This window comes from Sceloporus occidentalis, unplaced genomic scaffold, assembly GCF_023333645.1.
Source record: "Sceloporus occidentalis isolate IW3139 unplaced genomic scaffold, rSceOcc1.0.p SCAF_58, whole genome shotgun sequence".
Classification (NCBI taxonomy): domain Eukaryota; kingdom Metazoa; phylum Chordata; class Lepidosauria; order Squamata; family Phrynosomatidae; genus Sceloporus; species Sceloporus occidentalis.
In genome coordinates this window covers 549,347-576,093 of record NW_028317038.1, presented here as the reverse complement: position 1 = coordinate 576,093, position 26,747 = coordinate 549,347, and the positions used below count along the sequence as shown (strand labels likewise).

General features: G+C 39.7%; 1 protein-coding gene across 1 annotated transcript; it reads right to left on the bottom strand.

Moving 5' to 3' along the window:
- Positions 1-437: 437 nt before the first annotated feature.
- LOC149287603 (proteasome subunit beta type-7-like) lies at positions 438-25,664 on the bottom strand. Its single transcript, XM_089492663.1, has 8 exons — positions 25,603-25,664; positions 24,877-24,970; positions 23,954-24,051; positions 23,520-23,660; positions 19,108-19,223; positions 10,153-10,211; positions 1,076-1,227; positions 438-549 (listed from the first exon to the last, which is right to left on the bottom strand). The coding sequence occupies exons 1-8, from the start codon at positions 25,662-25,664 to the stop codon at positions 438-440; spliced, it is 834 nt and encodes a 277-aa protein (XP_089348789.1).
- Positions 25,665-26,747: the final 1,083 nt, after the last annotated feature.

Sequence of the window (26,747 nt, the reverse complement as noted above, 5' to 3'; positions counted from 1 at the left end):
ATGTTTTTACAGATCTTTAAATGCATAAAAACGTCACAACTTAACTGCCATTAACACTACATGGAAACTCATACAAGCAATTGTGGTGCGAGGGAGAAACTTGAGTATAATTTTTTTTTTTTTAAATAAAATACATATATATATATATATATATATATATATATCAGGCTCACCACTTTATAAACTACATTGCTATTGTATCAGGTTGAAAAGCGAGAATAGACAGCTGGGAGCTGTAGAGACCCAGGCACCCTAAAGAAACATGAATGGGAATCTTGTACGTGTAATAAAATGTGCAGTGACTTCACTCAACAAAACCAAATCCAAGTAGCCATGTTGTCTTTTTATTTAAACTGAGCATTGGATCAAGCAACAAAAGCTGAACAAGATAGTCTTAACATACAAATATGAAGTGTTGGATTACAGAGTTCTTAAAATTAAGAAATATCCATTGTCTGCACACTTTCCTCAATCAAATCCATGTTAAAATGGGTAACCTTTTCAGACAGGACCCCTGTTGTTCCTTTCTTATACTTGTAATTTCCTGTCCTATAAAATATAATGAGGAGAGTTCTTTTAACAGACAGACAAATCATCTTGTACACATATGTAAATATTTATTCACAATATGCATTAAAATTATGCATTTTAGTAAAATTCAAATTGTACCATAGACATACAATTTCTTTATCACCATTAAAGGAAACCCAATATAGTTTTCACAATGGTTACCTCCTTTCACCTTGAAGTATTCTCCTGTTCCACACAGTAGATTCATTTTTACCGGATGGATTGTGTTACTGGCATTGATGGGTGTTTCGGTTTTAAGTGAAACACATAAGAAAGGCATAAACTAAGAAATAATCAAGCTACTTTATGTTGGTTAGGCCTTAGTTTTTCCATGTACATTAATATCTGTTCCATTTTGATTAGTGTGAGTGATGGATCTACTATAAATGACTAGTCAGCACAGGGTTGACTTGCTATATGCCCTTTTCTCAGAGTGTATATAGACAACTGCACACACACACACCTGTCTTATGCTACTACAGAAATATTGGTTGAATGGACTCACCTCACACCCTTCTTGTTGGCGACATCATGGGGACGGATATAATCCAACTTGTTCTTAGTTATGACACAGAGGTCAATGTTGCTACCAGAACCCAAATCATTAAAGATTCCAGAAGCAATGGCGTCTCTCACAAGCTTTTTGGCTTCTTCCTCCTGCAGGTACAAATCCATCATACTTTTTACTATCACGAGAAAACCTCACAGGTACTTTATACAAATACACTATTACATGCTGGGTATCGAAGAGCAAATCAGATTTTGTTTAATTGGGGTTTATTCACTAGAGATAGTTGGCAGAGGAATTTGCATGAGAGTGTTCCAGGTTCATGAAAGGGCAACAACAGTAAGTTTCAGTTCTAATAATAGCATAGGTAGCACTGGATAAACCATATTCAAATGACAGATTCACCATAATCCAATATATTAACAAAGTGATACACACACACACACACACTATATGAACAAAAGTATTGGGATACCTTACCATTACACCAACATGACTTCACATTCTAAATACATAGCCATTAAATATGTAGCTGGTCCCCCCTTTTGCACCTATAACAGCTTCCACTCCTCTGATCAGGCACTAACGTTTGACGAGAAGGCCTGGCTCGTAATCTCCGTTCCAGTTCATCCCAAAGGTGTTGGATGGGGTTAAGGTCTATGTAGGACCAAACTCATCCAACCATGTCTTTATGGACCTTGCTTTGTGCACTGGGGCAGATTCATGCCAGAATAGAAAACGGCCTCCCTTTTCCCACAAAGTTGTAAGCATAGCATTGTCCAAAATCTCTTGGTATGCTAAAGTGGACTGTGATGGTGTGCCTAAACCCAGTACTCCAATCTAGTTGATTGGTATCTGCTGCTGTAGCAGTTACTGGGGTTTAAAACAAACACGTCTTCACTTGAACAGCATTTTTTTTCCATTCTTTCATTTGTGGATCTCATGGAGGCTGTGACAACACTAAGCAGCCTGGGTTTATGTTGTTGGGAAGCCTTTTATTTTGCCCTTAAGTGGAGGTGAGGTTTTGTTATATGTTTGACCTGTATATTTTATGTCACTGTGAATGTAATAGTGATGCATACTTTGTATGCTAAGAAGAGTTGGGAACACCATACAATTAAAAATAAAAGTCTGCAGAAAATATATATTTGGTTGGTTTCCATCCAACAAGGTCCACTCTGTTACAGAGACATATCAAAGCATTTCAGACAATGCTACGCCTTGACCTCATCCCCTATCGAACAGCTTTGGGATGAACTGAAACGGAGATTGCGAGCCAGACCTTCTTTTCCAACATCAATATCTGACCTCACAAATGTTCTACTGGATGAATGGACAAAATTTCCTACAGAAACTCTCCACAAGCCTTACTTTAAGAGAGTGGAAGCTGCAAAGGGGGGACCAACTTCATACAAAGTCCCTGTTGGTGTAATGATGTTACATATAGTGGACACACACACAGACAGACACACATATACATACACAATCTATTGTGTTTTGGGTCACATAGCTGTTTTCAAGGGAAAACAAGGACACAAGGACTAGATGTGTAACATAATCACATCAACTACCATTGGAAAGTCAGCACTCTTTGCAGTAGCCCAAATAATATGGATTGTGCCTCATTTCTGCAAAGAGAGCCGACGGTCCAGTGATAGTTGATTCTATGTTAACTTTGGGGTCTGAGCACCTTATGAGGCTAATTGCTTAGTGAGCCAGCATTTTTAGTATTGCATCTAACATCATTGCAAAAGAGTTGTTTAATGATCAATTACCCTTTTAACCTTAAACTTGGATTAGGGAAAACATGCCACTGGAACACAGGAGTGACAGGAGTGATAAAAGGGTCTCAGTACAGCTATTAAGATATTACATGAAAATCATCTGTTTCCAGCTACAACAGTCATTTACAACATTAACAATGTCTACATCCATTTCATGTCACTTCAAGAGACAGATTTAGCTTTTCTTCCAAAAACAAGCAAACGTTTAATTGACCCCAAACTTTTGAACTGTCTGTATACAATATATTCAGTATATATATATATATATATATATATATATATATATATATATACACACCTCATTTTTCCAATATACATACTGTTGTATAAAGTGGGTGCTACGCACTGGACATGAATACATGGGCAAAAAAAGTGAACCGAAATGTATAGTGCCGTAGTGCATCATACAGTATGACAACATTCAGAGTGTGTGTGTGTGTGTGTGTGTGTGCATGTATTTAATGTGCAGTGACAAAGGTTTGCATCTGGCAAACAGTTCCCTGTTGTGTGATGACACCAGGTGCTGATATAACATCTGGAATACATTTGCTTGCCTTTAATTTTAACATGGAAGTGGATTTCTTGTTCCAGTTTCCCTCGTTATAATGCTCGGTGCAAAGTGCCCACATCTCTATAATCACCTCCCAGAACACAGCTATTACTTGCCTTCCAATGGCAGACACCATGCGTGTAATTAAAGGGGAGAAAGTTTGGCACAAATAACTGGGTCTGAGTAGTTTACAGCTGCAAAGTCCAAAGTACCTGCGAATATGTTACCCTGGGGCCTGTGCTGCTTCTTAAATGAGATTACAATAAGAGTGATGTACGGTAGGACCAGTCAGCTGTGACAAGCAGCTCTTTATAGAGCTATCTGTTTGCTTCCATCACTGTATCACAAAATGCGTCCCTGGGCGCCAATGTGCACAGCCATTTACCAGCAGATGACAAATGGCCAGCACTTGAGGAAGGCAGGAGAGAGGTCCAGATCGGTCACCACAGCTGCGCCAGGAGGCTTGTGGTGGCCTGAACGGCCCCGGAGTTCATTAAAGTGAGGGGTAATGGTTCTCTCAAGAAGCGTCTAAGGAATAAGCCAGTAAGGGCAAAAATAAACAAGTCGGCCTAGATAGGCAATCCGAAACGGTGTTTGATAAATTATTTATTAACACACACAATTGTCCACATTTAATATCCGAGCTGCTAGCCGCATCTTTAAAAGATGATTTATGTGCTGTAATGCTATTAAACTTTATATGGGCCCTCGGCTAGCCATAAAGTCTGCAGAGATTTAGGGAATGAGCTTTAAACTGTCGAGGCCTGCTTGATGGCAGACGGGGGCTGTATTAAATCTTAACTTTAAGCTCGCTGTCGTTTCGGTGCTTTTGTACGGGATCAGACGCTGATGGATTGCTGCAATGGGCCTTTTGCATTCGCTTCAGAAAGCGGAGCTGCCATAGTTCCGATTCTGCAGCAGGCAGGAAAGGGTGCAATTGAAAAGCTCTTTAATAAGCCGTCCACAACACATTTATTTTAGAAATATTACACATGGGTATGCTTTTAATCCAGGATTAACCCCAATGTAGCCAGAAAGCTTGTAACAAATTGCAAATAAATGTAACTTCTGTGCTATAAGAAAATCAGATCATCTTTAAAAGGCTGCGGCTTGGTGAGGCATAAAAAAAGTTCACAGGACTTGCACAAAAAAAACCGTTATGCACAAAAGGTTTATACATAGCTGTATGTGCGCGTGCGTGAATGCATGCATGAATGAAGCAAAACAAACAAAGCTGATTACACATTTAAAATTATTGATGAGTTAGAGATACGTAAATACTGAGCAATCCGTGCCTAACCTGTCATATACCACAATACATACATTCCCATGTATGCATCATTAGTGTTGCATGGAACCCGTCACTGCAAGTGCTACACGGAAAAATTACTAGAAGGGTTAAAGTAAGAGATGTTGCTAAATTCATTTCTCCAGCAAAAGTCTACACTTGTGCAGATAGCCCTCATATCTCCATGCGCCGGCACCCTAACCCGTCCAGCTAAATTCAGCTGCAAGAAAAAAATGCACCAGGAATGCAACTCGCAAAAAACGTCTAGATACCAGAAATTATGCAATTACGTTTTGGCCGGTGGAAATACTTCTGTGCAAAGTCTTGTGGCATCCTATGGCAGGAAAAGTTCTATTGTAAATTCAATGAAGTCGAATTGCCTGTGATTTGTAGTTAGATCTTTGTGCACAAACAGGCTGGGAATAGCTTAGTCCACGCGTCAGCCCGCAGACATCCCCCTTCTCTGATTATACCTCACATGTGTAATAAAACACGTTAATATTTCAGAGAGCTCAAGAAGATGCTGGTGTATAAATTCAGCATCTGTTTTCTGCAGGGTGGCAGATCCCCGCAGAGAGGAGCTCACTTTGTAATTGAGCTCTATACTGAATTAATCAGCAGTTTATCTTTCTGGGTAAAAGAATGTAAATTCAGGTTAGTGGCAAAGACATTAAAAATTCATTTATGCCAAATAACCTGCTGGAAAAAAAAATGTAAGAAAAAGATGCAGCCTCACTTAACCTAGAAAGGAAAAGCATATAAGATCTGCTCGGCTTTTCATTCTGCAAAATTCTTTTCTTTTGCTCTGAGAGACGGGTCCTCAGCCGATCACTTATAGATGCAGCTGTATGCTCGCCAGGGAGCCAAATATTGCCAATCCTGGGATTTGGGTATAACCTCAGCTACCACGTTTTAATCCAAGATGCGTGATAGACACTAAAGTCTGCAACAGAACACTCCTACAATTCTACAATTCACCAATGTAATAGTCATATTATTTTGTCTGTCACCATTTCATCCACTACACTAGCTTTATGGGCAATATATACTGTACTCTTGCAACACAAACATATAGATTTTATAAATACATGTTCTTCTTTAAAAAAAATGTACTAAACCATCCACAGTATTGCTACTCTATTCAAGAGCCCACTGCACTGATAATGAGATTCTATACATCCCCTCCTCTTAAGAACGGGGGGAATGTTGGTATAGCAAAAAAAAAGCCATTATGACATTAGTGTTAATGAAAAGTGTAGATGAACAGATAACCAGCAGCTTCTCTGCTGACAATAACACACTCCTCCAACTCCGAGTCAATATGAAGATGTGAACAGGCCAGGCTGGGAGTCTTTGGTCGGGTCGGATCTATAGCTGCCCGCATGACAAATGAACCCTGCTCAGCGGAGAATGTCAGGTGTACGGTATCACCGCTTCTAAACGACTTCAGAAGGGAAGCAGCTCCAGTCTCTGGCAATCCATAAGTGTTTCTCCAGAGGCTGCCGCTTGCGTCCACGCAAAATATGACTCCATAAATCAGTCTGGGGAAGTAGCACTTGCACTTCACCATCTATCACTGTAACACCCGCTGCTGGGTAGGGCCTATCCGGAGAATGGAGTGTCAAAGCTGGCATTGATAAACTATGTGCTACTTACATATGAGATGTGCTAAGCTACAAAATCTAAAATGAAAAAAAAAAAATAGATATAAAGATGCATCCTGCTGGTGTTAGCGTGCCCGAGGCAGTGGCAGGAGCTTTAGTAGCTCATCTTCAAAAGGCACGAAGCCAAAGCTCTTGCAACCTGCCGAAAACTGGCTAAGCCTGAAGCCCCTCAGCCCCTTTAAGTTGCAACATCTTCAAAGTCTTGCCGTCTAACTGTAGGGCACAGCAGCTGCCACCCCAGATTTCATCTTCTCTGCTTTTGGCAGCTTTCGCTGAGCCGACGCAAGACAGAATGAATGAGGAGAGCCGATGGAGCAATAGAGGGAGAAGTGAGCAAAGCGTACAAGCAGAAGGAAGATGGTGGCTGTATTTTTCAATAATTACGAGTCACACAGGGCAATTTCATAAGTAAAGGGGTAATTCCATAAACTGAGCTGGGAAATGAAAATGTTTGCATTACATTATCGATTACAAAGGCCAAGCCTTCATACAGATTTGTGCCCGAGTTGAGGCATAGACAATGCAGCAAGATGAAATGTTTCATCCCACCACATTTTACTGGATCATCACCACCAAGACCCAAGTGCTATGACAAAACGGCTATTTTCACCAATAATCAGTATGTGCAGTTAATATTTTCTCATTTTCTGCATTGTTGCAGATTTTTGGGGCCTGGAAGTTATCAAATCCTGAACCAAAGTTTAAGATTAGATAAGAGTGAACCCAGCACATAACTGAGACTTATGCCATTCATCTATTAAAGGAACATCCTAGCCATGATATGCATTTTAATGCATATGGTAGCCAAGCTTCCTTTTAAATTAACATTTTTCACCTGCAAATGAATGGAGAAATTCTTTAGAAGCCCCTTACACTTCGCTCTCATCCTATCTGTCTCCACCAAAAGCAGGCTGCCTTCCTTCGCAAGTCGAAACCAATCGGAGGTAGCGGCAGTAAATCCCACGTACTTTAGATGCAATGGGCTGAAGGTACTGACAGACGGCAGCGTTACAGCGCGTATGCAGGCAATGGTCTTACTTAGAAACAGGCAGAAGACTATAATGAACTTCTACCTGGATAAGCGGAAATAGGCTGTGGTATATGCCTACAGAATGTATGTACTGTATGGACAGCATCATCATCATTTATATTGGAGGGGGTGCACAAAAGGGGTTTAAAAAAAGAATTGGCAGTATTCTAATGCTCCCTTCATTAAGATTGTTTAATTAGAATCCAGCTGCTAATTTGCAAGTCGATACCAGAGGGTGTAGGACAGCCATCCTTTGAATACTGTCCCTGTGATCTGCTCTCCGCACACACACTGCCATCCTTCAGTAGCCTCTGCGAGCTTTTCTGACAATTAGTGCAGGAGACGCTGTATTGATCTTGACAGAAAAAATATTAATCTTCTCCCCATTTTAATGAGCCATAATCTTCAAGGGGCTTTATTCTCTTGCTCGCTGGCGACGCACAACAATGGGTCTTTTTCGGCGCATCCCGCATAACAACTAAATGCAAATAAGACAGTCTCTGTCTGGGAAGATATCACTTTGCCCTTCATGGAGGATATCAAACCAGTTACAAGTTATCCTTCGTAAACAGAATCAGCTTTCTTTATATATCCGTTCGGCAAGCAAACATGGCAAATGATTCAATTATATTCACGTGTAACCAGCATAAGGATCAGACGGGCATAAATCATTTTCATTGCACATTTTATTAGTCTCAATCAATTTTCCATGGCTGTCAAAGAGCATTGTTTAATTAAGCTGGTTCTAATTGATATTCTAGCTGGTGCTGACATATGACGGGAATATTTTGGGTGCCGTTCTGAGTTTTGTGTTCTGTGTTTTAGGACACGGCCCTTCTTTCTTTGGACAGCTGACTGGAAAGCGAAGACGACATACTTTGTAACAGGGAGGCCGCGACACCAAGACAAAAATCCAGCACAAAGCACGTAATATTAAAACGGCTTCCAGGACACAACGCAAATACGATTACAGAGGAATATTCCCTCTTTTTAACAGAAAAAAAGTGCTCTGTGTCACTTAAACCTCGCTATGTATTTAAAAAGAACAAAAATGGGAATAGATGAGAAACTCTTGGGCAAAAAGGTCTCCAAGAAGAACAGAAAGGCTACATCATAAAGGAACATCTATTTCCATTACATTTTTTTTATATCAAAGTCTTCCTATTGTATGTTTCAATTAGAGTATCAAAAGCTTTTGCTTAACGCCAGTTGGTATGACGGGCTTCTTTTGCCAATTAATTGGAACAGGACACGAAGAAGCGGATTTTCTTGCTTTAAACGTATAGCTGTGTGATTCTTTTGTTTTAATGTAAATAGGAGGTACAGGTTTTCTTTAACTAGAATGACTGCATGTGTTTTGTCTTTTAGGAACCACGCTGCTGATCTCCCACAATGCCACAGCACATGTATGGATTCCTAATGGAGCGTATAGCACAATTTCTCACATATATAGAACAATACAGCAAGGTGTTCTCAACAGTGTTATTTAATCAGTGCTTACTGGAGTCGAGCATTGTTTTATCACACGATAAAAGTGTTATTGCGGGGGAAATAAGAAATGGAAACTGCATTGGAAGGAGGCTCAACTCAAAGGAAATTACATATGGCGCAAGGATGCGCTTCAATAACGTAATGACACAATGTTGGCTACCCTTGGCACCACAGCTGAAAAGTTATATTACTCCAATACAAATTCTTTTTGAAAATGACGACACTATTTGGTCTGTATGGAATTTGAAATGGACATATTAGAAAACCTACTAAAATGGATAAAAATTGCGATACGTTAGGAAGGTTTTGAGGCGGCTCGGCTTTGGCTTGCATTCATCCTCTTCAAGAGGTAGGGCGGCTATAATTTGTACTCATCATCCTGTAGTTATGTTAGCATTTTTAAGGTCATTTGTTGCAAATCATTTGCAAGCAAATTGCAGAATAATGTTATTTTTAGGATTGTGAACTCCGTCATGCCATGGATTTTCCAAGCTAAATCTTGTTTTTGCAAAAAAGCCGTAAGATAGCCCTTATGGTGATTTATTCAAGGGGCCAATTGGAAGCACAGCCAATTTCGTTATAGAAGGTAAGCACTGGAGAACTCCCAGAAACCTCAAAAAAATGCATTGAACTGACCATGACTGACCAGACCACTGAAAGCCTCACAGAGGAGGCCTTGGGATATTGACTTGTATTGACTGGAAGTGGTACGTGCGACAGCTTGTTTTAATAATGCAACTTAACCGAGCAGTAACCATTGCTCACGATACTGCTAATTTATGTAGTCAATAGAAGACGGGATCTTTCGCGAGGCAGATACACAATGCCACTTCAAGCTCCGGGCTGCTTTATTGAACAGGTTCCTTTGGTAATCTCACCAACTAGAAATGTTACGCATATAAGTTTTACTTTTTGCCCTAAATATCTCATTCTTTAAAGGAAACCACGCACATTAATGTGATTTCACTTACTGCGCAGATTTCCTAATAAATGAGCAATTTAAACATTCATTCTTAATCATGCTCAGAATGGAAGTACAAGAATGCAATTAAACAGAAAAAAAACATTCTTACTCTGGCTTCCTAACCTCATCTCCAGCAAATCTATTTGTGTTTGTTTCATAAGGTAAATTAAAGTGCTTCAGTAAGACATCTTTGATGTCTGGGTTGCAAAATGTTGGCTATTATTTTCACTTTCTTATTTCAGTGACGTGATAGACAGGATAAGAGGATAAACAGGTAAAAATAAATACATAAAATAAACATACCTCCATATCTGGTTTATAACGCTCCTCAAATACAGCCATTGCTGCTAGAGACCCAGAGCCTGAAAAAAATGAAAAAATTATGATTTAATTTGCACACAAACTCCTTTCTGTTCTATTAATATTTCACCGCAACAGAATTACAAACTAACCCAATATGAAAAATTTCCCAAAATAAATGCATTTTTGTTGATCTGTAAGGTTATACAGGGCAGATTAAACTCCCCCACAACCTTTTCTGTACAGAAAAAGATAGACCATCTCAAAAAATACTCTTATACGTGTGTTAATTTACCAGGCATATAAACAAGTACACTTAGTTAATTGCTTCAATAGCAATTTATAAATTTCTCAACACTGTCAAACATATTGCTAAAAATGACGATTTAATACGATTTATTAGCACCTGCACCGAAATCTCTGAGCTCATAGTATTGTTTCCACATCAGCTTGTTAGCCTCTTCCCCATGAATATACCATCTCGGATGTCAATGGCTGTCCTTTGGAATACATCCCAATGCGTGCGATACTCTGCATTTAGTTACAATATGGTGCAACCACAAGGCGCCACGTTTCCACAAATTAATGTTAAATTATGAAGCGTGCCATTCACCGGTTCGTACGCTTGCTTAAAGTTATTCCCGAGTGCTCTATCAATGTAATAATAATAATGATGATATTACAGAAATATAAATGGTGGACAACTTGGAGATTCAAAGCACAAGACAACAGAATGAAATGTGCTGAAGCTCGGTTTGCATTCCTTCAGTCTGTGGACAGTCTACAAATCCTTCCCTTCTGGCACAAAAAATGTTCTGTACAAAAGCTTTTGAGGCGGTAGGAGACGCAACTTCAACAGGAAAGGAAAGTTTCAAAGCGTCACCTGCTTCTCATTTTAACAGCCGTGCTGATCGACTATACGGATACAGCGGGCGACCGCGTGAGAGAGAGTTGGCAGATGTAAGAAGATATGTTAGGTGTAGGCAGCATCTCGCTTCAGTGTTAATGCAGCTCCGAAGAAAATATTGTAACAGGGTTCTAGTATTTGAAAGAGAAATATTGCTCCATCACTAGTTCTTTAGCTTTCTGTCAGTTTAATGTAAATGGGTAGGCAGGCTTTACACCAGGAGTCATCTTTGCCAAGTATTAACCAAACATTAATTTATACTTCGTTTTATCACTTTCTATAAAATAAAACTAAGTCTTCTTAAGAAATATGTCATATATATATAAATAAATATATACATATAGACACGCATACATATATTACATACACACGTTTGCTGTACACTTTCATGGCATATACTGCTTAAAACTAAATAAATACACTTAATGTTTTGAGCAAAAAAAGCGATTCAGCATCATCAAATGTTTTTAGCTTTCCTTTAGCAACAAAAGGAAAAAAAACCAAAAACAATAAAACTCATCTTTAGACACCCTTGACAATGTGTTGGAATGCAGCTGTATTGGCGAGAAAATAAAGTTGCGTCTAATTTTTTATTCCAATTAAAATATCCCTTTGGCATTTATTACTTTTTAACTTGTTTTGCATAGCACTATCTATTTAGCTGGGTCACAGAGAGAGCTATATTTTCCATTTAAGATGATTTGTGTGCAGCGCTTGACCACCTCAATGGTTTAACGCGAGGATAGAAGAGGCGATTAAACAGTTTCAAATGAGGAGTCCTGCTGATTCCATCAAATCTGCAGAATGTATAATGGGAGGAGAGGCGCTGCCTGTGACAGTGCTGCGGGGATATACAGACTAGCCTGGTTTCAACCATTTAAGGAGCCCCAATTAGAGATCAAATTTAAAGGGTAGGGACTGCGGATTTACAGACACAAATCAATGAGCGTGGTAATCCCAATGAATATGACAGATGCCGCTGCTAGAGAATATCGCTGTGGTTTAGGATCATTACCCTTACAGAGGCTCGTACATCACCGCTAAAGCCGGAGCAGGTTTTAGCTGGGTACCAGGCAATCGCTTGCCTTACAAGCAGTGGGCAATGAGAGTCTATTATAGAGCGCGGTTATTTATTTAGAACTGAGCGAGGAGACTTTGGGGGATTTGAAACGTTGGCCCAGCAGAATTTAGACCTACAGAACAAATAACAGCCGAGGCGAGCAATACACAGACAAGCTTCTGACACAATCACAACATGGTACAAGATGCAGGATTAGGATTTGCAATAATTTCTAGCAATATGCACCTAAACTGACCTCAGCTAATCACAGATTATTAGAGACTAGTCTGGAAGGAAGACTTTGCACGGACAGCCCAACGGACGAGATGCAAGGTTTTCCTAGTTTGCCGAGTTTACAGCAAGCGGTGCTGGTTAACTACACAGATAACATGTTATTTTCCTATCAAATACAGCACTCCCCCTGTTGGTACTCTTAACATTTGCCTATAGCAATGCCTGGTAAGAAGGTCCTAAAGCAAACAAATGACATTCTTGTAGAACAGGGACAAACAGTGAAATAGCATGACACTGGCGTTTATTCGCTAAACATTTGCAAATTGTTTTAATTATTTCAATTTGACAATTTAATTATACATTACAAAAGCCCAACACTACACTTGAAGATACTCAATATGGATGGCTTCAATATCACATTGATAATTCAGCGAAAATAAAGAACCGTGTATGTGAATGTGTAATAGAATATGTTATGAGCATTCTTAAGGGGGGGGTGTATATATATATAGATATATATATATATATTATAATCTGCTTTAGGTAGAAGCTGCAGCTCTGTCATCATCCACCCCCCCCCCCAAGGTAGAAACATTCTTGCTTCCAATGAAAGAAAAGAGAGATCTTTATACAGGAGTCTAAATAGAGCCATTCTCCGAGCTGGCTGGCGGTAGGAATATAACATGCAGGGACACGTCATTGGTCATTAAAGCGCATGCGATGGCCGGAGCGTCCCCTTAATAAACCAATGCCGCACGTAACCTTTACTCTTAAAGCATAGACAAACTAAATGCATGACAAAATGTATCCTGGTAACAGTCCACAATGTAAAGCAGCCACAATTTAGTTACAAAAAAGCATCATCAGAATGGACAAGCGTTTACATGAATCAATGTTTGAAAACAAGACTGTGGTTTACATCAGTAATCCGTGTGTAATGTGAATTTACTAGCATTTGCACGCTCCTCACCGCCTCTGAAACACCCGTTATCATCAGGTACAATACATTCATCCACATACTGATCATTAGAAATCGATCTACTTACTAATTGGTTGTAGTAAGTTGCCTATTTAATTCTGACGAAGCCATGACCTCATCCAGAGAAACGTTTTGCGTGGCTGTAAATATACTCATCCGTTCTTGTATCTGCTCTGTTGCTGTGTGCTGGATTCCATTACTTTGGATATCACCATCAACTTCTCATTTATCGAGGGGTACAATACCATGTTATGAGCGACTCCAGTAACGCGGGGACTTTCCATGTCTACTTCATCCTGCGCTATACGTGCACTTTTGTTTTATATATTTCTAAAGACTTTTGCTTAGATTTGACCCTGTCTGTTTGAAAGGCTCCACCATCACATCGCGTTTATGAAAGCATTACAGAGAATTCATATTTGAGGCGTGTACTGCACTATTTTACGTTTTATTTCATTCTGCGCCACTGATTGTATATTTGTTTACAAGTAGGTTTTGCAAGGGTCACTTTGGTCTCAAAGCAGAATAAGTCATCACAAGACTACATAGTTCATATTGCGAAGATAAAGGGAAATTATATCCGCTTCATTGTCTAAACTGACTATGTCGGCACCTCCCCAGAAAGCAAGACCTCTCAGCCACAGCGCAGGGTGGAGGCACCATCTCTGAACCTTCTCATCTGTCAGTGTCAGATCTAGTGACAAGGTGCTTATTCACACACACTCATTACTATTCAATTCCCCGCTTCTTCCAGCAGTAAATCCAAGAGCCCCATGAATCGGGATCATTTTTCACTCCTGTTCTTGGCTGCGTGGCCTTGTCTCTGGCGCTCCTGCCTACTCTGTGGGACTCACATTGCCAACGAGTGAAGAGCTGATTTATGAATACGGAACGGAAGCCGTGTCCGGGGACAGACTGCGGCCACTAGAGACCGATGGAGCACATCTTACGGAGCGGTGCGCTTCAAGTGGCTTTAATTGTATGCATGCATTTCATTAGAAGGCCTCGCTGGCCGGCCTTAACAGACAGGCAAAGCGATCACGCAATCCTGCATCGTTTGCTGAAATCCAAATTTCTCCTTTGTCAGCACAAACAGTTTAATTTGATTCCTTCACTCCTGAGTAAGCATGGAGTATCTTAAACCCCCTTGTGAGAAATAACAAAGCTTTCCATCAGCAAATGGACTCCGGTGTCAGTTATTATTTCATAATAACGTACAAAACTGTTTTCGTGAAACCTGCTCGCTCACCGCTCATTTTCTGGGTGAATCTGCGGAGAAGGGGATCCTTTTAAATTCAGAAAACAAAACCATCAATCATCGCGATGACTTCAAAGTATTTAGAAAATGTATGTTCTCCGCAGCAATCCACTTGCTTAATATTTTTGTTTTGGTCCTGCAGCACCATTGTTGAGGGACTCGTGATGCGTCTTGGGTTTGGAGGCAGTAGTTAAAACTAAAAGCAAGACTACCAAATGGCTACAAAAAAGGACTAACGATAGCCAGGGTACACTGTCACAAAAAAATACAAGATCATCCTGTGTAACATTTACATAAAACATTACTACACCTCCGGAACAGTCTAACGTCCCATAGAGTGGCACCAGCGAATAAAGTATTCTAAGTACCTAAACATGCATTATGTACCTGTAGAGTAAAAAAAAAAAAAAAAACACCTATGTGGTCCGGTTTTTTCATGCAACTTTTGGCTGTTTTAAGTAGTGGAGGAAAGAGCTCTCGCTGAAATCAATGAGATATTTTGTTAGATCCCCTGAAACTCTCTGCGAGCCATAGTGCATGTGATTGCTGGCGTGTCTCAAACACATTGATTCATGGTTAACGAATGCTGGGGACACATGAAGCTCTAAAGTGGCAATTTAAGTATTCCATTATCATTCATTTGTGCATTTAAGGGCTTCTGTCCGAGTGTATACGTTTATGTGTGTATATCATATTATTTAACATGAAGACACACATGCATTCATGGTGATGTGCCTTTCAGCACAGCAAGGTATAAAACAATGATCTAAAGGCGACTCAATTTGGTTGGGGGCTTGAAGATCATATGTGAATGTGACCGTCGTGCACACTATAGCGATGCAGAAAATGATTGAGTAGCGAAGACAGATCTGTGTTATGCCGTTTACAAAAATCAAATAATCATACAGCAGCAATTAGGAAGTTACTGTCTCTTTAAATTTACATGTCAGTGTCAAGCGATTGCTGCATTAAGGAGTACGAGCTGCTGTAGGCCCTTAAAATTGAATAAAATATTTCCTATGGTCCGTTTTTCTTTCGACCTATAACAGAGGATGGAAAAAATGGAGCAGCAGTGCCACCTGTCTGTACATCGTAAGCAATAAGCGCCGTCTTTACGCTACGCCTTAGATCTGTTTGGTAAGCGATTACTTTGCAGCAGTTCTTCCTTCAGTCTTTCAGTGTATGAACTCGTTATAGCAATTTTGTCCTAAAATGTTTCCTTCATAGACAGTAATTTTTTGCTGTACTGAATAAGTGAAGAAATTGATGTTAATACCAATGCCACAAACATAACACTACTACATTATTTATTATGTATCAGTGTCAAATCAGGACTAGGTAAGGATATAGAATATATATATCCTCTAGATTGTAAGCTCGTTTGAGCAGGGCCCTCTTCACCTGTTGTCTCTGTAAGTTATATACTACTTGTTATGTCCTGTCCACCCATTGTACAGCGCTACGGAATTTGATGGCGCTATAGAAAACAATTAAAAATAATATATATATTACCACACACGAGACTTGGTGTCCAGTCCAAGTGAATATATGACACAATGAAAGAGTGGTAGCTTATTGATGTTAGTTTGTTAATAGAAAATGTAAATTAAATACGGTTGCTACTAAGTAATTTTGCTTCCAAAGTCAAAAGCTACAGGGAGAGATTACAACTGATCCCAGCTGGTGAGTTTTCGGAGCCTCACATTTGTTAGTAGTCCAAGTCTGTAGATTTGCCATTGAATGCCGGTAACGCTTCTTTTCTGCGTGTTTGTCCCTGCCGCTTCCCATTAACAAGAATACAGGGAGACACTAAAAAGAAAAAAGATACAAACACCGGCAGAATCTATCTTCATGCACCCTTCTAACGGTATATACACGTAGGAGTACAAAACTTTTTCAAGGCGTTAAGACTGATCAGAAAATGGCGTTCAAAGGATCAGAGAACCAGGGAGAGCAAAAAGTAACTTCCAGAAGACTAATTAGCTGTTCTAGCTCATTAATGAGAAAGGACACCTTGCAGTTATCAGCATTTTATAGACCGCTAGCTACATCCTTCCATCACCTCATTCCCAAAACCTTACACAGCATTTCTGCTATTAACAAGCAGCCTAATTACCCGTTTAAATAAAATGTGTTACAAATATTGTATATCCCTAATAGACAAATGACACCACCTGTCATTCTTCCGATGATCACGAGGCCTCGAACATGAACAATTGTGTAAATTCAAGCATTCCCTCCTTAAATTGTGCTTTATTAAAGACAAAAAATTATTTATTTGTTATAGACAACCAGTGCCAACTTTCTCATGTAGACCGCTACATATTTACCCCTTCACTGGTGCCTTAAAAAAAGGTTGCCTCCTAAATAAGTCCGTGTTAACCTCTTTTCGCAAAACCATTTAATAAAGGTAAGAATTTAATTCTTAATTTATTCAGAATCAGAGTAAGTCACAAAGATTGGCAGATGACAGATTTCAGGAAATCCAGCAACCGCACAATGCAGGTGACTTTATACATATTGGATTTTACTTAGATATGGCCAAGCAGATGTTTCATCAATATAATGCTGATATACTACATTTAATAACAAAACAGGAAATTAGAAAAAAACGGGATGATTTTCAGTTGGTAAATATGTGAAATGATTCCGTATCACAGGCAACACGTTGTCACTCGAAACACAACATAACTTCACAAAAATTTAAAACGTAATAAAAGATGGAATTTACATGAAACGCAGGCAAATAAGTCAAGCACTATCTGATTTAACCAGGAACAAAACAGAGAAATATTACTTTTAAACGTATCTTTCCTACTAGAAATACAAAGGAAAAATGTGCAAGATGACAATTTTAGGAGAAAAAGAAAAAGCTGCTTGTGATGTGTCCTGTTCGGTACGGCCAATTTAGGAGCAAGCTTAAAGGGGAACGACCTCAGCCTCTATCACTTAGTCTTGTAGAGGCTTTAGCATTGCCACAAATTATCAGCTCCGTGCCATGTTTGAGCAGGAAAAGTCACACAAAATATCACATGACTGGTGACAGCATCCAGGTCAGTAGATAAATTAGGTTTATTTGAACAAAATAAGTTAAAAGTGCATCACTGTATACAGCACTGGATTTTATGCTCAAGGAGGAACCAAAGATCCATTTTAGCAGCCAGAAGACGCAGGTATCCACAGATGCATAAATTAACAATCTGGTCCAATTTCAATGATGATAAATAGCCAACGAAAAGGCAATCACCTTGACTTAGAGTATTCACGCATCTGTCATTTACACGTCTTATGCAGAGCAAAGTCTGTCTATGTCTACTATGGGAAGAATGTGTAATGTAGGCATCAGCCATCTGAATAAATGCTCAGAAGTGCTAAAATCACCAACTTTCAAAGTAGGTAAAGCCATATTCAGCCTTGTTAACAGATATGATATAATAATGACAAATCAATTCTACTAAAAATGAAAAGGTGTTATATAAATTACAAAACATAAAAGGTGTGATTTTTGTTAGTTACATTTTGGGCTAAACGTAAAATGAAGCAGGGAAGAGTGTGTGAATATACAGAGATGTATTGTCTCAGCAGGCAATTTATTCAAACAATGATTTGTCGGATTTGCGGATGGTCACTTAGAAAGGGGACAGGGTTTGATGCCAAGGATGGAATCACCAGCTTTGTGGTGTAATGCTGCCACCTAGAGGCTGAATGGGATACAGCACACTTTGAAATATCACCACCCTTTTCCTACAGCTGCATTTTAATGGCTAACCAACCGCTAACTCACTCACATTAACTTATATTGGTTCTGAATACCATACATAAAGCACAACGGGTGAGTAAAACAATGACGCATGATGCCAGAAAACGTATACATAATAGGCTACACATCAACATCAGAGCTTCAACTGCAAGAAAAGCATTGAGAACAATCTTACCAAAACGTTTTGCTGACAATCTTGAAGGTGTGAAGCCGTGTGCATGCCACTAGAAATACCACCCAGGTCATTAACTTATTTTTTAATACTCCCGCCTATATTTGTTTGGGCTGGTACAGTGGCTTGCTAGTGCAACGTTAATGGTTGCAGGTGGTGCTGCTGTGGTTGGACCATGAGTCCTTGGGTCTAACTTAAAAGCTGTCTCCATAATCAAGCTCTCATCTCCAGCCCTGAGCGGGTAAGCCCACTGCTGCGGACCCTGGTTGCCAGATTCTGACTTATAACTCATAACTCAGAGGCTCCTGCAAAAAGTTGAGTGTAGTGCCGTCAATCACCAGGACTTGAGGGCAGCAACTAGATTCAATCAAGTCCCTGGGGTCTAGCATGAAAGCTCTGTCTCCATCACACAACTCTCATCTCTGGTCGTTAGTCAGTAAACCCACGGTAATTTAGAAAGTTCCACAAAGTGCATTACATCGGCAACCTAGATCTTTTATGCTTTTGATGTATAGTCATTTTCTTCATTTTTGTGAGCTGTATAAAACACAAACACTGCGATGGAGGTGCCATTTGAGACATACTTACCCATAGTGACATAGGGAAGTTTGTCAGTAGAGCCATGGGGATATATGCTGTAAAGATGGGGTCCAGTGCTGTCCACTCCTCCCAATACCAGCGCAGCTCCGATATATCCTTGGTACCTGTGGGTGTAGAGGTTACTTTTAACATGACAGCAATAATTAGGCTGTGAATTACCGGTAATACAAAAGCATGCTAAAAAGACAAAAATGGTGTTATTGGTTTAAATGGGGTGGAAGTCTTTCACTCCACCTTTTATGAATTAAATATAAAGAATATGAATGCACCAACATAAAAATTCTGGACCGACACCGAAAATTCAGGATTCACTTGGCCATGACCGAAAATGACCCCCCCCTTAAAAAAAAAACAAAAAAAACCAAAACACACTTTTATTAAAAGTAACACTCCAAAATGGGACAAAAAATGCCATAACAATATTAATATATATGATTGTTAACAGCAATCACACTGCTATCATGCCCAGGCAACCAGTACATGCTAGAACCTGGGAATGATAGAAGTGCGATTTCAATAACAATATTACTTATATGATTGTTAGCAGCAATCACAAACCTATCATGCAAAGTCAGCCAGTACATGCTGGAATCTAGGTATGCCTGGGCATGATAAGCATACCTATTGTTATTGCATTTTTTTGTCCAATTTTGATGTTACTTTTAATAAAAATGGTTAACACCAAAAAAAAAAATCTCTCTCATATATATATATATATATATATGTATGTATGTATGTATGTATATGTATATATCGTATTGGCTCGGATATAGGCCGCACCCGCATATAGGCCGCACCCACATATAGGCCGCACCCTAAAAGTTAGGTGCTTTTTTTAATAAAAGTTTCGCGCGCCCCCCCCCCGAGATATGCTGGCACTCTGTCCCGAAGATGTACCCCTCCCCCGAGATATGCTGCCACTCTATCCCCCCCCCCGAGATATGCTGCCACTCTACCCCCCCCGAGATATGCTGCCACTCTGTCCCCCCCGACTTACCGGTGCAGACTCCACGGGGTCTTGCGGGGCACATCTACACATAACACGTATTCAACTTCCGTTGCCGGCACTTCCGCCGTGGGAAGTACCGGCAAGGAAGATTGTTCACGCAGACGTTCACCGGCAGCGGCGATGCGAGCAGAAACAACCTCCGCTGCCGGCACGTCTGCAAGATGTGCTTTAAAAATCTCCCTTGCCGGGATTCCCTTGTGTTCCCGGCAAGGGAGATTGTTAAAGCACTTCGTGGAGACGTGCCGGCAGCGGAGGCTGTCTACGCGCATCGCCGCTGCCGGTGAACGTCTGCGCAATGCGCTTGGACAATCTCCCGTGCCGGCACTCCCCCCCGTGGGAAGTGCTGGCAGGGGAGGCTGTCTGAGCACATCCGAGAGTAGGATACAGGTCCCATGCACCGCTGCGGGGGATCTGTATCCTAACCCCGCTGCCTGCCCGGGAAAAAATGCGGCCTATATTCGAGCCAATACGGTATATATATATATATATATATATATATATATATATAATGTCTAACAGCAATCACACTCCTATCATGCCCAGGCAGCCAGCACATGCTAGAACCTGGGCATGATAGGAGTGTGATTACAGGCTCCCTATGCCATGCCGCCCCCCCCTAACACACTCATTGTGACATATCGTCCTGTGCCCCAGACTAGACACATCTGCCCGTCAGCTCCTTCCCTCTCCCAGTAAGCGGACACGCTGTGGCTGTCCGAAGAAAGCAGTCACAGACCAGCACTTCCCTCAATCATGAGACAGGACCTCATGCTTTGAGGTTAAAACAGAACTCTCTTTTATTACAAACACACAGAATTTATATACAATCTCCATTTACTGTGCACAGAACCCCCAAACCCATCAGCCACATCCCCTCACAAATCCCATCAGTATACAGGGGATGTATCAGGTGAGGAGATTAAGGGATACAATGGGTTTCCCCCACCTGTGTGCGGGTGCTGTCTGGGCAGACAGGGCTGTGCTGGCTGATTAAGAGCCCCAGCCAAATTACAGGATTGTCTCTTTGAAGGCCGGAGCTGCAGCCACATTCAAACAGGGTACAAATAAATATAATAACAGCGAAGATCAGACATGGTTCTTCACACTCATATACTCATTCATTTACAGATACGCATTCATTCCCTTAATCACACATACAATCTCCCCCACCCCCTTACCTGAACTGCAGATCCCTCACTCACAGACTACTGCAGGGGCCCGGCTGCGTCCTCTAGAACAACTTCTCTGGCCACGCCCCCAAGGGAAGGAGGAACGGAGCAGAGTCACGTCATGTGCATTCACGTGAATCCGCTGGGTTCCTGCTTTTCCTGGTCCGAGATGCTGCTCGCGCGCTGTGCGACCAACAGGCAGGTAAGCAGCCCAGCCCCTGCAGACGATTATTTTCGGCCATTTTTTGGGGGACCGATATATCGGTGCATCCCTAATTAAAGAAATCTAACAGGTGATTTGCGATCACTCCTTTCCTTAAAACTTGAAATGATCTATTTATTTCTGTTTGCTTTATTGCAGTGACGTATAGCATCTGTCTATAGCTTCAGCAAATTCCTAGCAGAATTAAACTCAAAGCATTTCACTAGCTCATGAAACCTTGTCAAACAAATGAATGCAAAGAGGAGCAATTTAATATCAAAACACAGAAAATATTCCCACATTCTTGTAAAGGTAAACTTTACAAACAAAAACCACAAAGATAAAAAGCATAACATTTCTCACTAGTGAGTTTATTCTATCCAGCCATCTTAACGTGGTAATAAAAAAAAAAAATTGTAGTGAGTCAGTAAGTAAGCCTTTTCATCTGTTACAAATAAGTGTAATGTGGTGGCCACCAATATTTAAATGTGAAGAGCTGAATACAACTCCAAAGAGTGTATTTGGAAGGCCAGGAATTACAAAAATTCTGAAGACTATCTGACTTGCACCTGGGACAGCAATGATCTGGATCAACAAGGTTAAAGAGCTCAGTGTTTCAGAGATGACCTCCCAGCGGCCCAGATATATGAAAAAGATGCACTTACTTTTAGGAGAAATTGGAGCATCAGGGTTATCAATTATTCGCATGAAAGCAGCAACAGTAACACCAATGGGAACATTTTCTGTGCATGCATGCGGGAAGAGTGTGCCTAAGACTCCTTATAACACCAGCATTGGATCTGGCTGGCAGTGAGTATACCTCAGGCATGTACTGGCAAGCATGAGGGGAAATGCTGAATGAACCACTGAATACATTTGCAAGGTGAAAAAAATAAAGAGGACACTAAACTACCATATGCATTAACAGTGAATATGATGGAGTACCATATTTAAGGGTCAGGGGTGAAAACCAATGCTGTATATCTAAACTAACTCCCCTGGTTGGCAAATCTGTAAAACATACTTATCACAGGCGCCAGAAATATTTAGAAATCGGAACTTGGGCATGAGAGACTGGTGCAAACTGGAGACACAGATACACCTCCTTAGTAACCGATCTATCTGCTCATTCAATTGAAAACATCCTGTCGAAATAGGAAAGTGGAAAGGGAACTTTCAGTCCCTACTCAAGTGGTGCTAAACTCTAGGTTTTCAGCTCCACAAACAGACCAGGAATTCTGTTTCTGTGCCCTAAAAGTAATTTCATGATGTTTTAAGAGAGACTTTTGTGCTCAAGCTGGGATATTCTAATTTGTGTCCTGTTTGTATTTTATTATTTAATGCACAATGCTTTGTTTATAGGCAATGTTTCCCTATTCTGCTAAATTAAATAATTTTGTAACCAAATGCAATTACAAGATAATTCCTAGTTCTGCTAAATACCCGAAGCCTTACCATAAATAATTATATGATCATGTAAAATTTTGCCTCATTCATGATTATTGTTGGGAATATTTGTCATGTGACCAAAAGCAAACACTTAGAGGTTGTTGCCATATATACTGAAAAACTTCTTAAAAAGCTTGTGTTGTGTATGTTATATCATCTTCAGAGTAAAGAATAAAATTACATATATGTTGTGATGTATTTAACACGGTAGAATGAATGTGGGGCAGGAGTGTCTCTTTTATGATGTTTAAATAACTGACTGACATGACTGTCTACCATTAAATCATGCACCACTAATCTATAGAACACTGTAAAATCTTATTAGCTGGTTCTGACCTCACTCAAAGGTTTATTATAGGGTTAATAAGTAGACTTTATGGAGATTTTTTATTTTGAACATGTAGCATCCAATGTGTTCTACAGTGTAATGGCTGGGCTACATTTACATATAATTACACTACAAGTGGAACGTGAAGCGTTTCCTACTTATACAAGCACACATTATACATAGTGTGTATATATCTCATGCAACAGGTGTCTTTTGTAGGGGTACAATATCCAAGAGCCCTACCTAAATAGCATTTGCTTCAGCATGCGGTTGGCAGTAGCGACCCGAGGCAGACGTCCCGTGGACAGGGAATGCAGCTCAATGTTTGAAGATATCATCTGGGTTGTCATTTCTGTGTCAGCTGCTGTCCCAGCACCACAGCAACTAAGAAGTAATAAAAAAAGAAATGTATCAATCGACGCCTCATCTTCAAATTTCTTGCTAAAGCAAAAATTGATAAAACCTAGCCTGCCAATTTACAGCACAGATACAGATATACATTTCTCTATCTTTCTCTGGAAAAGAGAGCAATACATATAAAAAGTTAGACTACTGTAGAGAGGATTAATGGTAATAAGAAATATGTAAACTTATTTACAGGGTGACTGGAAGAACTTTGTTTCATAATAATACAAGCATTTCTTTGAAACGGTAACAAGACGTAGTGAGGTACTTACTAGATATTTGGAGATATGTAGTGGATCTTTGAACAGTTCTTGTCAGCTACAATCATTCCTTCAGTTGCTCTGGTATCTGCACCAAGAATTATTCCATCCTGAAGCAGAATGAAAGAGGGGGGAAAAATCAGCCACAGCAAGTGATTTTAACTCCTTCACTTCTCTATACATTATGAAGATTAATTTAATCTCCCTAATTTTACTATATATTACACAGACCCAGTAAAGTTCTTCCTGCATGAACTGCTTACTGGGAGAGAACTTTCAAAAGATATAGTGAACTCAAGGAGTTAAAATCTCCTGTCAACTCCCCCTTTATAGATCCCACTGTCACATAAGCCTACAAAGGGAAATAAACCGATCCAATATATAACATACATAAAATAGTGGTTTTACTGAGTGCTCTTTAATACAAAATATTTTCCATGTACACTGTCATTACATAGTTCGTAAGGTAAGGTATGACACTAAAGACTAAATATTTGGATGGCCAACTTAAAACAAACATGTCACCAATACATAAGTGGATAGCAACACCTGCTTCAATTAGTGTAACTTTTCACTGATATATTGTGCTAGATAAGCAAGTGAAATTTGTACTTTTTGCCAAGAATCTGCATAACAATAAAGACTATGAATGTGATGGACTGTGAGCATATACACAATCATCTGTTCTGTCACCATTGTATGACAGAACAGACAGAATTGTGGAAAAAACAGCCCACTGGTTCAGGTAACTCTATACTACTAACACACACACACATATATATATATATATATATATATATATATATATATACATATATATATATACACACACTTGTAAGAAAAAATGCACACCTTGCCTCAGTTATCTAAACATGATTCTTTATGAATGTACTGACAAATTCACATGGGCTAAGGCCAATGAGATTTGTAAATACCTTAAACACAACACCAGCAATTGTAGTTCCCGTTTTTCGGGCTGAAGGAAGCTTATGCCCTTTCTGTCTAAATTCATTCTCCAATACAGCATTCCTGTAAAGTAAAAGAAAGATCATGGTGATTAGCCAAATCATTTAGGTAATATAGTTGATAATTGTGTCTGCAATACAAATGTTAAAGTTGAAAATTGACATTCGACACTTATTACATATGAAATATAAAAGTATACAATTAAAAATGATGAGACCGTCATCTAATATCAGTGTTATAAAGCTTTATATTTCAACCATTTCAATAACTTCAAAACAGCATACATAGTATTCTTTTCTTATTGACAAGATTAATAATAATCAGTATTTTGGAGTTATTTTTTGACACGAATAGTGTCATCAAACCGACTGAAGATCACAGACTGGGAATCTAAAATAGATTTTATATCTGTAACATTTTACATTGAAGTCCCCTTTGAACATGCATAATCTCTCCCTAGATATACAACTAGTGAGGTTTTCCTATATATTAGGCACACCTCTTTATTTTCTTCACATTTAGTTACCCTTTTGTTATCCATTACACCAGCGAACCGGCCGCATTCAAAACCCTTAGTCACACTACCCCCGATCGGTAACTTCCGGTGCTTTTATTTGCCTGGTCCTTTTCTCATTCCGAATTTCTATTTGCCACATTGGCTCCCTTACATACTTTGACTCTTTTTCTATCCTTACCTCCTGCAGTTCGCAAACTCAAATCCACCGACCGAAGGACTATGCACAGTCACGGAGGCCATCTTTCCTGAGTAACACACAAGTTCCGATGCCGGGAAGAGAAATCAATGACAGCTTCCGGCTGCGGCATCCTTGTTACAATGTGACGAATCAATAAAGTTGTTACAAAACAAAAAGAACTAGCCAAATTGCGAAACCTTCATGGTCCGTAACAATAGTATCTGTTCCGTGGTTCTTAATGATACTAACTGCGAAGGGCAAAAGGAACATTTAATGCAGTACAGATAGCGGGCCAGACGCGGAGAAGCATACCTGGGAACTTTATAAAAAGATTAACCATGATACTTTTCACAAACTAACCCTACAATAGCTTATGTCACTGATTGTGGTAACATTATAAAGTCACCTGTATTCAAGGAGGGATTTTTTTCTGTTTTTCACAATTAAATCTGCATATATTGTCAGATTGTGAGCAGAACTTTGTCTTAGTTCCTCAGTTCTAGTTTAGTCAGAGCCTTTGAATGTATGCACTGTAAGAAGTGCTGCATAAATTGATGTCACTATATAAATATTGATAATAAAAACAATAATATTTACTCTATAATAAAAAAACACAGAATTTGACTACGGTTAGGAACCTTTTGGCCCACCCATGTCCAGCACGGTCTGGCTTGACCTGTTCCCTGCCACTTGTCATCTCAAATGGGTAATGGGTGCTTTTCTAAGAGAAAAAGTCCCAGATCACTGCTTGGGGTTAGATATAGGTTCTCCAGTCACTAATCCCCCATCCACAATAAGGATGCAAGCTGAGTAGCGCACATCATTTGCTATCTGCATTCTGGGGAAAGACACAGATTACTTTAAACTAGACTCGGGCGCCGGCCATATCTTCGCGTTCGTCTTTGTGCGGAAAAAAAATCTTCGTATTCCACGAATATTCGCCCGTTCCTATGTTCGATTCTGGCGAATATTCGTGTACATTCTTCATGTTCGTTTTTTTCTTCGTTTTTTTGCTGTGAAATATAAATCTTAATAGATACAAACTGTTCATACTGTACTATTCTATTTCTTACCTCATTTGAGCTTTGTTATCCAAATTGTTCTATCCAGGTTACTAAAATAACCCAAAAGAGGCTTCCTATAAG